At 45.7% G+C, this 12,080-nt stretch overlaps 1 protein-coding gene across 14 annotated transcripts in view; it reads right to left on the bottom strand.

The window, feature by feature from the left end:
- Positions 1-1,821: 1,821 nt before the first annotated feature.
- Positions 1,822-12,080, bottom strand: part of UNC80 (unc-80 homolog, NALCN channel complex subunit) — a 124,795-nt gene continuing 114,536 nt past the window's right edge. For all 14 annotated transcript variants that reach the window (XM_068196445.1, XM_068196450.1, XM_068196446.1 and 11 more), the window contains 4 exons: positions 6,279-6,360; positions 5,252-5,363; positions 3,913-4,100; positions 1,822-2,874 (listed from right to left, as the gene is read on the bottom strand). In XM_068196445.1, coding sequence (XP_068052546.1) covers positions 2,605-2,874; positions 3,913-4,100; positions 5,252-5,363; positions 6,279-6,360 — 652 coding nt within the window. In that variant the 3' untranslated portion in view covers positions 1,822-2,604. The remainder of the gene's footprint in view (positions 2,875-3,912; positions 4,101-5,251; positions 5,364-6,278; positions 6,361-12,080) is intronic.

The following is a 12,080-nucleotide window of genomic DNA, read 5'->3' as shown; positions in this document are numbered from 1 at the left end:
CACAAAAGCAAAGCCAGCTGCCCAGCCACCTGCATAAAACTAAATTGCAGATTACATAGTTTATAATTTGCATTGATTTCTAGTAGGGTAGACATTAAAAAGAGGCATTTTAGTCCTTGCTATGGCTTACTACCGTGGAGTCACCTGTGACAGTGGAAACTGGAAACTTGAACGTTATATACACGGAATTAAATGAAGTAAATCACAGTTATTTTGTCATCTCTAGAGGTGAGTACTGTGGGAAGGCCTCTACTTTTCATTAAGGAAGATGCTTCCTCATTTTCTGCAGAACAGGTCACTCTATAAAGTGCACCGTGAATTCTGTATGCGTTGTGTCCCAGCTGTTTACTCGGCTCCTGTCTGAAGCTTTCCTCCCCCCAGACTGCCAGCGACCAAGCCTACTTTGGGACTTGAAAGCGAACCGGTGGGGTTTTTTCTCATTTGTGCGTCAGTGTTAATAATAAAACTTAACATCTGGAATTTAGCAATTCTTGGAGTGACCGCTGAGCTATTCTAAAGCAGCATCCTACAGGTAGCTGGCACAGGCTCCAGTGTACTAAGGAGATAAAAGCAGTACAGCATGTTTTGATCGGCAGAGGAAACAGTTCGTTATCCAGGACATCCGTTGGGACACTGTCACCTCTCTTACAAGACCAAGAACCCTTTGGAGCTGCATTAGAACACCACCTGTACCTTATATAGCCCCAAATATGTGGGGGATAGAAGTGGTGCACTATAAAAATAGTTGTTTTTCCAGCCCTGCTGTTCCCAAGACATGCTGAGATTCTCCTTCTCTCACCAACGGAGTGGTAGCAGAGCACGCTCAGCACCTGGGACAAAAATGGCTTTTGCTCTCTTCAGAGGTTTAATGTGAGTGAGTTCCCTGCCCAGACTGGTGTGCACAGCTCCTGTCAAATGTGAGCGTTTGGCAAATGCCAGGCAGCGCAGCCTAAGGCTCCGTGGGCTTCACAGGCTGAAACCTGCTGCCAGGTGTGTGGTTAATGGTCTTAGCCCCAGGAAAGCCTGTGGGCTGCACCACAGCAGCAAGGCAGCCGTCCGTAGGGTAGCACTGCAACAGCCATTGCAGAGCCCGTGAGGAGAGCTGCAAGTCCTTTCTTTGGAGATGGCTAGAAGGATACCATTTCCCTCCTTAGTAAGGCTGGTTTATGATGTGTGTGTCAAACTTGCAAGCCCTCAGGAGCCAAAGTGGTAATGAGCACATTTTAGATACTCTCAGGATGATCCAAAATATCTTCCTCTGCACAATAATGGCATGATTATAAACTCCAGTTAGTCTAACATGAGCCAAAAATGGCAGTGTATGATTCCCCAGGGTATCTTTGGGCATTGCTGATGATTTCATGGTTTGTTTCACAGCTATTTTGCAGTTTGCCTGTCAGCAGCTAATGGCTAAATTCACATTTCAGTGTAATTCCATGATGCTGCAGAAAAACCCTTTAACTCGGCAGTGACTTCAGCTGATCCCCCCAGGGATCTCCACCTTCTATAAATGTTACATACATTTATCTAACACTTGCAGCCATGAACATTACATACATAAAATGGAACCTTTTAAAATACAATCTCAGCATGCCAAAAATAGATTCTTTCATCAAGTTTCTGCCCTGCAATATCCATCTTTTTCTTTACAATGTACATATATATCTTTATATATATATATAGCAACATGAAAATACCATATATAAATATTTACTTTAAATCCCTCTACGTACATCCAACAGCATCAGGGGAGCAGTTGCTATGGACCAGAAGGTCCACACATTCCAGATGTAGTTTCTTGGAGTATTTTTTTAAACTCTGGAGATGAATAGCTCAGTACATTAAAGCAGGACAGTGTGGGTTATTTATACCACCTGCAGACCACTCAGCCCCTGCCCATCTGTGTCTGTGGACAGCACATGCAGTCCTGCTTACGCTGTATACTGAATTTAGTTTTACAGAGCAAATATTTTTGTAGCACAAGGGCAATATTTTACAGAGTGGAATGGAACTAACAGACAAAAGTAAACTCAACTAAAGTCTGCAGTGCCAAAAAAAAAAAAAAAAGAAAATCTAATTGCTTTATGGTGCTTATTGTTGCTCTGCATGTTAGAAAACAATGGTCCCAGGCTTGAGAAAATCAAGCTTTAGATTGGTACTTTCTGTCAGTGTTTTCACTGTTTTCAAAGTGTAAGAGCCTTGGATTCAGCTGCTGTGTAGCCCTCCTCTCAGAAACACTACAAAAATAAATCTCAGGCACAGTCTCAGAAGAGACTTCTCTGTCTCACACAGTCCAACAGCCCCTTACCCAGTGAGGCTGCTGATCACAGTACACGGCTGCCAGATCAGGGCTCTATGGACCACGTTTGCCTGAACACCCCTATCCTGAGAATTCTGTACCAATTCTTGGTTCCTGTGGTCCTGCCCCGAACTGAAAAGAGATCCCACAAATAGAAATTTGCCAGTCTGTAGCAACTGGCTGATAGATATTTCCTGCTTTTGGATAATAAAGTGCTCTTGCTTTAATTAGTTACTATTTAGCAGGGAACTCTAAGGAAAGGTAAACACTTTCTTCCTCCTCCCACCACTGCACTTCCCCAAGAGTTAAACATGAGATTCATCTAGATCAACATCCGTCTCCCCAAGCTCCACGTGTGCGAAGCTGAAGTGAGTGGCCAGCAGAGGATTCTCCGTGCCGTTGTCCTCACTGATGTGCAGGACAGTGTCCCCATGCTGCAGCAGGCTGGTGGTCTCCAGGCCAGTGTAGTCCTCAGTGTCAGAGAGCTGGGTGGGAGGGGTGCTCTGTGCTGTTGTTGGCCGGGATTCCAAGCCCTCCTCTCTTTCCTTCTCCTCCTCAGCAGAGAGTGCCTCACTCTGCAGTTGAGGACAGCTGGTGGTCAGGCTCAGAGAAAGCAGGAGGGAGAGGGGGGAAAAAGGAAAGGAAGGTCTATAAAGTATTTTCTCATTCAGATATACATTTTACCATAAAGAACCAGGCACTTGCAGATTTTAAATCCCTTACTATTATACCTAACAATATATTTTTGCTGATGAGTCAAATTTACAAAGATCAGAAAGTTTATCTGATTTGAGTCATTAACACTCTCTCATTTAATGTTTTTTAGCATGTGGCTTCAAACGGAGAGTAGGTTTACATTAGATATTAGGAAAAATTCTTTATACTGAGGATAGTGAGGCACTGGAAAAGGTTTCCCAGAGAAGCTGTGACTGCCCCATCCCTGGAAGTATTCAAGGCCAGGCTGGACGGGCTTGGAGCAATCTGGGCTAGTGGAAGGCGGTGGAATGAGTCCAATCCATTCTGTGATTCATTCTATGATTCCGAAGACAGAGAACATTCATTTGTGCATGGAAAAGGACATAACCTCAAAAGGCACTGGATATCTGGGCATATAAAAGTTATCTCAGTGTCACTGATGTGTTGAAGGGATGACCAGAATTGTCCCTGCACCATCCTCAGTGGGGGCCAACACAGAAATATGTTGGACAAGCAATTTCTTTTGCAATGTGGTGCTTGAACAGTCCTGAGTCTTTGATGGATTCCTTCCTTAAGGGGGCATCTCTCAGGGAGCAAGCTGTGAAAACCTGTTGAGGACAGCTTGCCTTGGTGATTGAGTCCAGAAGGACACTGTATGATGGGAAGACCGAAAGGGAAGATGCCGAAAATATATTTTCAAATTAAGAATTGTTGCATTGACCTGGAAAGGAACGGCTTTACAGAAGCAGGGGGCTTGACAGCAAACAGCCTAAAGAACAGCCACACAACACAGGAGAGTTTGCTGTCTTTACCCTCCTGCCAGCTTTCATCACAGTGCTGTAATGCATCCAGCGCTTCCCTGTGCCTGGCACGGAGCAGTGGAGGGACACAGGCTACAAACCCAGCAGTCACATTACCTGGCTGTGAAGGTCAGCCACAACGATGGCAGGAGAGGAAGTCAGCACAGGTTTGCTGAGGGGCTCCTGCTGGCCAGCGGCCTGGGGGCTGCTGTGGCTGCAGCCCGGCTGCTGCGGCGGGTCCACAGCACAGGCCGGGGGTGCCTCAGGCTGGGCTTCAGTGAACGTCACCGACCGCTTCTGCTCCACTGAAGGGTACAAAGCCCAGAAAACTCAGGGTTACAATTTGGGAAGAAATACACAAGTAAATAAGAGAGAGAATCCCTGGAGGTTTTACAGCTAAGACAGGATTTGTGGTTCCTTCCGTCTTTATATAAGCTGTCTGATCGGCATCTAATCTGAAAGTCTTTGACCTGAGCTTCCATTACAGCCACAGCAAGACTCTGGGGTCTCCTGAAGTCTAACCAGCACACCTATGCTTGTCATGGCTTGGTGAGAAAAATACCACCCATCTTTCCATTCCAGAAGAATACACTGAGTTGAATTCCCATGTGATGCCCTCAAATATAAAAGAAAAACTGGCATAGAAAAAGAAAGGAGAATTGCCCAAGGTTTTGCTGAAAATCTAAGAAAAAAAAAGTGCAGCAGATAACCCCTCATTCCTGCAGACTAAGTCCACTAGCCAGGAATAACAGAAGAGCACTGAGTAAAGACAGCTAGACTAAAAACTTAACAGTAAAACTGATACTGATATTCCCATTCCTGCTTTTAATTACTTTTTGTTAACTTTTGTGTTTCAAACATCTCCAGCAGTGGTGCTGCCCCAGCACACTCCTTCTGAAATCCAGCAAGTTCACAAGTAACCTTTGCTATTGAAGATGTTTCCTCCAAAGCTCACTGCTCACTTCAGATGGTACAGAATACAGCCACCTGCTCGGCTTGGCAGTGCTGATTCCTGGAAACATACAGCACAGACTGAAACTGTCCTACATTCATTTCCATATACATATATTTTCCTTAGAGCTCTGTACTGCTAAGCTTATGGCATGTCCTTCTTTCTACTGCTCTCAACAGCATCTTCCAAACTTGCACATCTGGAGGTTTTGGATAAGGCATCCTGACTAGAGGAAACCCATCTCCTAAATTCTCCATTACTCTTGGAAGCAAGATCATTCATTGTCCATGTCCGCTTTGACCTTGAACACCTCTGGAGAAACCAGAGTGTTTTGAGGGAGTGGATTTCTGATAGGATATCCATGCACTAGGAAAAAGTATAAAGCTGCTGGGACTTCACTTTAATATAAGCTAGTCACAACCTACTATTCCTTTAAGCTAAAACCACAGCATTTTCTACTTTCCAGTGTGGAGTGCTGGCTCTGGAAATGCAGCAGTGCCCTACCACAGGGTTTTGGCTTTGGCTGGATGCTCCGTCTCGTGGTTGAAAGTCGAGCACCGTGACGGCTCCGAGGCTCGGTCTGAGTCTTCTGACGTGACAGCAGCGGTCGTCGAAGCTAAACATTGGAACACTGAGTTAGGCTGATGTATGGTCACATATTGCACAGCTTCTTCTCTGAAAGGAGAACACATCATCGCTGTCTGTACCTCTGATGTCCCCTCACTCTACTTTTAGCAGATATGTGTTTTAAGGTTTCCATGGCTCACACATTTCCTTCTCATGAACTTCTGGGCTTTGTGCCTTTTCAGTTTCAACACTGAATGTAATGCAGGGCAGGTTGTGTGACCATCATTTAATAACTGTAACAAGAAAAAGAGCCTGCAGAGGACTGTGACATTCACATTGTCTGGACAGAGACATATAATTCTGTCTCTCAGGATTTCTTGGAGAAGTACAGAGAGAAGAAGAGAAAACAATCTTTATCTCTGCTCCTTTGTTTTCCCCATGTGGAATGTGGTATGGAGATTGTTTACCTGCAGTGATTGCTGGATTGGATTCTGGTGAAGGTTGTTTGGGTTCAGTGACCAGTGGGATCCAGCTGTGGCTCAGACTCTCAGCAGAGAGTCAGAGTTGGTAGTTAGGTAAGAAGTATGTAGAATAGTATAGTATCTCTTTAAATAGTATATTAATGCAATATAGTTTAGTTTTAATAAAGCTATCCTTCAGTCTTCTGATCTGGAGCCAGACATCGTCATTTCTTCCCTGAGCTGGGGTTCACTGCATTTTACTAGAGAGGACAGGACTGAGGAATTGAAAACAAAGGGCAGCTCCTCTCTTAGGGATATGCCTGGCTTCACACCTACGATTTGTGCTATGGCTCCTGCTAAGTCAAGGGACTGCCCTAGTATAGCAAAAACTAGGTAGAAGGGACACATCACATCAATGTCCAGTGTCCAAACAGCCCCATACAAGAAAAGCCAAACCAAATCACACAGCAGGAGAGAAGGTTTATTGCTGCCTGTGTCCTCACCTGTCGTAGGCCTCTCTTCCGCCCCAGGGGCTGCTGCAGGAGGAGGTTCTGCTGTCCTGGCTCGCTCTGCACACTTGCCACCCTGTGAGATGTTGACAGCATTAGGCCAAGTACAGAAGCACGCTGCATAACTAGTAGGTGTCCTGGCAACTGGGACTAAAGTAAATAAATAAACAAGAGATCGACCAACCACTAATGGCACAGTCACTTCAAAGAGCAGCACTATCTTTGAAGGATGGGAGGGGACATGTCTTACTGGGTTGTGGCTTCCGGGGCTTAGGAAAGGGTGGGAGGTGGAGTCATGGTATTCAGGACTTGGCCACGCACAGGTAGCATCCAAATATAAATAACTGCAGATTTCAGTTTTCAGTCATTGATTGATGCATCCCACTGAGCAGCACTCACTTTCTCTGGATCCTTTGCCACATCAGTGAAGGCAGGAACATCAGCTTCCTAGCTCCAAAGCCTTCTTGTTTGCTTTTCCTTTATTCAAGGACAATGTTGTAAAAGCTATTTTTTTTCCCAAATAAGACTCCATGGCCTCATCACAATTTTGTCATCTTCAAATTAATTAATTTCAATTTAAGTCAACAACCAAAAAACAAACGCAAAGTGACAAAGGATCCATTCACATAATGGATGCATGAGTTATGTGAGCAAGGCCCCACACTCAACACTTGCAGCCTCAAGTCTTTTTGTGACTAACAAACAAAAGAGACAAGTAAACAAAAATTAGACAGACAGACAGAGCTTTTTGGTTTTTAATATACTGGCACAAAATATCTGAAAACCTACATTAGAAGAAACTTCAGCAATAAAACACACTCGGCTATGTACCATCTCATACTACCATTCAACTGACCATTCAGCCTACTTAATATAAAGATACCAGCCTCCCCTCGTTTTTATCAAAGCACTGTATTCCTCCAAACACTGGACATTTAGCAGTCACAAAACACTTTAGCTGAGAGACTTATGACTACAATAGTCACTAACAGTTAAGACAGACTTCTTTTAACTCAGACAGCTGCTTTTTTAAAGCCACACTGGAAGCAACTGAGCAACAGGTCCTATTTAAGCAACTTCCAGCTATAGCTGGTATACACAGTGTTCAAGACTCAGTATTGCAATGCATTTTGTCTTTGGCATGCATTCATCTCAAGGAAAACAACATTCTTTTCCGTAGATACTTCCCTTGGACCTCCCTGGAGTTTGTCAGTACCACCAAGGGAATGAAGGCTAATCATCTGACCATGCAGGGGTGGAGGAAGAAGACAAACCTAGGGACATGGTCAGACAAGAGTCAGAGAATGGCTGTGGAGAGGCTTAAAAAGCTTTGTCTTCTGAGCAGCTCATTCTTCACTTTAGCAGAATTTACCGATTGTCTTTACAAGGTTTGGCAGAACAGAACATGGAGGGTTTCCTGCTCTGCTTTGGGGCTGTTGGGGTTCAGGATTTTTCCTTTTGTTTCTTTCTCTCATGGAATTTTGTCCCATCTGTTGCTAAGAAACCCTAACAACCCATACTTAGATACTTACAAGAGAAGTTTCCAAGGGAAGGGTGCAGCTCCCCACTCTCTTAAATGAGGGTTTTCCCTTGGAGGGGCAGAGATACCACCGCAGTTGGGCTGGGGAAAAGGGGCTGGCGTGGCTCCTGCCTCTCTGGGTTTCGGAGGAGGACAGCAGAGCTGCTTCCTGTGGTGGGAATTCACTGCTGCTGCCAGGGCCCAGCCCTGCCCCGTTTTCTCCTACCCCAGCTGAGTGTTTGCTCATGAGAGCCACCACTGAACTGGGACCTTAGTGGCAGCCTGCCTCGCTGGAAAGGACCCTTGCCATCTGTCGGGTGGGGAAAACACTGGGACCCCGACCCTCTCTTCCTTCCTGGAGGGTGCATATGGCAGCTGCTGTGGAGGAGCCCGGCCGCCGCTGCCTCGGGCTTTTTTGGCTGCACTCTAACCCACGCTCCCTGCCTGCCGGGACACCCCGTGGCTGCAGCTGCAGAGTTTCTGCCGCCTCTTTTTTGCCACCCTGGGCGAGCCTGCCCTGCCGTTCCAGCCGCTGCTCCGAGGATCCTGCTGCAGCCCCTCTTCCCCCTTCAGCCTGTCCGCCATCGCCGCTGAGGGACAGCGCGGCGCCACAGCGCCCCCCGCAGGCACGGGGGGATCGGCACGGCGCCCCCCGCAGGCACCGGGGGATCGGCACGGCGCCCCCCGCAGGCACGGGGGGATCGGCACGGCGCCCCCCGCAGGCACGGGGGGGATCGGCACAGCGCCCCCCGCAGGCACGGGGGGATCGGCACGGCGCCCCCCGCAGGCACGGGGGGATCGGCACGGCGCCCCCCGCAGGCACCGGGGGATCGGCACGGCGCCCCCCGCAGGCACCGGGGGATCGGCACAGCGCCCCCCGCAGGCACCGGGGAATCGCCGCACCCGCCCTGCCCGGCCGGGAGCCAGCAGCGCCCCTGGCGGCCGTGACGGGAACTGCAGCGAAGGGGAAAGTGCCGGCAGCCGAGAGAGGCTGGGCCTGGCCTGGGCCCTGCCTGGGGCTGTTTGCCTTCTTACACAGATATCTGTGTGTGTTAGCAGAGAACTGCTGTTCCTTTTCATCGCTTTGCCTGAAAGCCCCTTAACTTCAAAGTTATACTAACCTGGAGGGAGGGGATCATATTTTCCATACCAAGGGAAATTCCTGCTTCCCTTGGCAGACACCTGTCTTTCAAACCAAGACAGGGGCAAAGTCTGGTTACCTGATCTGAAAGCTTTATTCCTTCCTCCCTTTCATTTAAACTAAAGCCAGGCTTTGCACTGAACCACATCCATGTGTTTCTATCACTTCTACAGGGGAGACAGTGGGCAACTTCAAGGAGAGAGACATCTTGGGACCCTGAAGCTGTTTATCTTTTGATTGACGGACTACAGCCTAGTAATCCTGGGCATGCCCTTGGCAATCTCACCACAACTGCACTGCCTTGGAAAAAGAGGAAAAGCTTCAGCAAGCTCAAAGCCAAAAAAGCACAATATATATTTGAGTCCTTTTCTTCCTTAGACAGGTCTTCCAAATGAAATCACCAGTCCCTGGAAGATATATCCCAGCTTTTCCATAGCATACCAAGCATCCTAAACACCACACAAACACCTGCCTAGGGATAAGTAGAGCCCTTAGAGTTACCTCCTGTCAGTAGAGGTGTGTTGACTCAGACAGTGACTGCAGCACATTTGACTGGTAAGTCCAAAAGCATCACATCATTTCTTATGAAAGCAAAGAGACTGCACTTAAATTAGTCTTAGTATTTGTGATCCAGGCTACCTGAAATTGCTTGGTGAATTTCCTTAATCTTCTGTTTCTAGGATTACATAAAAACTTATTCTGCATTTCTAGATGGTTACCACTATGTGAGTGAAGTAGGAATTAGCTGAAGAAGTGTTGGAACCCTAGAAAGAGCCTAGTATTCCAACAAAGAATTTCTTGCAAAAAAATGTCTACTGGACTAGCTTGAAAATACCGTTACAATTTTTGATGAAGGAACTCTTAGTTGTGAGTAAGGAAACATGTCTGTAGCAGAAAGACTGCAACTGTATTCAGTACAAAACAGTTAACAGTGCTGAAACAAACTCACTTCACATGTGATATGAAAACACTTGAAAAAGTCCTTAGAAAACAGATAAACATGGACTGCATGAGGGCACAGAGGCTGTATATGAGATAAAAACTATTCCCATGCACTGAAGACAAACAATAGACAAGCAAAAAAAAAAAAATAATAAGATGGACTTTGTGTCTTCCTGATGGAGTCTGGGATTTTCAGCCTGGCTTATAACATAAGTGACATGAGTCAAGTGACCTGGTGGATATTTACTTCCAGTACTGAATCATAACACAAATTGGTATAATCTGGGATGACCTTACAAGCTAAAATTGCAGATACCTATTGCAGGGAAATGGTGGACCTGAGAACAGCTGAGTTTTGCAGAGCTGCCTGTGCACAACACAGTCCTGCTGTGGCTTTTTGCTCTCTATCCCCACATTTTGAAGAAGGAAAGAGAGCGAGAGAGAATGATAAAGACCACAAATTGCAGTTGAGTGACTGAATTTTCAGCTATAAGCTTTCTCTTCATAAGGGTTTGTGAGGGTCTCTTTTCACATCAAAGAACAGAACTACCCATTTTGATTCTGTGAAAAGGAGCATGGCAGCAGAGGGTTGGCTTTATGCAGCCTGCCCTCCCTCCTTTTCTGTCTCTCTTTGTTTACCAGACCTGACCAGGAATACACTGTTTTTCTGACAGCCCTTGGGACCCAGCCAAGGAACACCAAATCAAGTGCCTTTTCAGCTGACAGAGTATTTCCCCCACCCATGGCAATCTGATCTACAAGAACAGTTTTTCCAAAGGACATAAGCCACATTTATTTGGGAATAAGAAACAAGATTTTTTTTTTTTCCTGCCCAACACAAAGATGCCCTGTCACTCTCTGAGTATCTCTGTCAGGGGTTTATTCGCACACTAATGTTACTCCCATTATATAGGGCAGAGGTGAGCCAAAGATCAAACCAACCCAAGTTTATGGATGCATGCTGCCATCACTACAAGGAATGACAGACAGTGCAGTCACACAGTGGGGGCCAAAACAAACTTTGTTGGGTTGGCAAGTAAAAGAAGTGATGCTCAGGAATTACAAGAAAAACCATGGAGGCAAAACAAACAAACAAACAACCCCAACCAAACAAAACAAAAACAAACAAACAAAACAAAACAAAGGAAGCAACGAGTTTCAATGTCTATTAAAGAGATGTACATGCTTGCCACACCACCATGGTGGACACTTTGTGTCCCTAGGCATATGAATGAGAGGGTTAGTGGACAAAGACAGTGGAGAGTGGGTTAAATATATTGTATTTCCAGATATGTCCCAGCCCAGTTAGCATTAAATCTGCTGCTGCAATTGCCCTGACAATGTGGATACAATCTGATTTTTCCTGGTAGGAGCCATTAAGCTAGGATAGGCACAAACATTACAGAGAAATGTGTTTGTGCAACAGATTTCCATTACAGTGGCTTCACCTTCTTCCTTTCTGATTTGGGAAAATACGCTGTCCTCTCGGATTATAACCACAACAGATCAAGATGCTCCTCAGCCCTGTACCCCAAACTGACTGAGCACTTCAGTGCTCTCCCCTTCCTGCCTTCCCTGCTTTTCTTCAAGGCTGTGTCTAATTGCTATAGAACAGTGGGAAACAGACTTTATTATTTTTGTATTTGTCACAATTTGTTTAGTTTATTTAAGACTCCTACCTTCCATAAGGGTCTAGTCCCTAGTAAATATTGTTTATTTCTTTATCTCAGTTATGAATAAACACCAGCCTGTGAATTAAGAAGGTGATCCTAAAAAGTTATCAGTGTGCACCACCCAAAATCAAAGTTACATCAGAAAAACTCAAGCCTGCTTTATTCAGAACTAATGTTCTTGAATGTAAAAACAAATTAACTCTGCCCTATAATCCCCACAGCAGAATAAGCTTCTGCAACATCTGCTTTATTACTGCTGTCCTTTAGAGGAGAAATCCAATTTTCATATTTAACAATGCAGTTGAAACATCTTTTCATTCTCACAGAGATCTAACCTAATCTTTTTAGACATATTTGCAGTGCCTTCATTTCTTCTTAAGGCTTTGCAGCCCTGGTGCCCATCCTTAAGACATTAATGCCCACTCCTTGAAAAGGATAATAAACCTCAGCAGAACTGACTCCCAAGTGCATCTGCTCACCCATTTCCTTTATGAGATCTCTGTACCATAGAGCAGGGTGGA

Source organism: Anomalospiza imberbis, chromosome 7 (assembly GCF_031753505.1).
Source record: "Anomalospiza imberbis isolate Cuckoo-Finch-1a 21T00152 chromosome 7, ASM3175350v1, whole genome shotgun sequence".
Taxonomy (NCBI): Eukaryota; Metazoa; Chordata; class Aves; order Passeriformes; family Viduidae; genus Anomalospiza; species Anomalospiza imberbis.
This window is presented reverse-complemented; position numbering and strand designations above follow the sequence as displayed.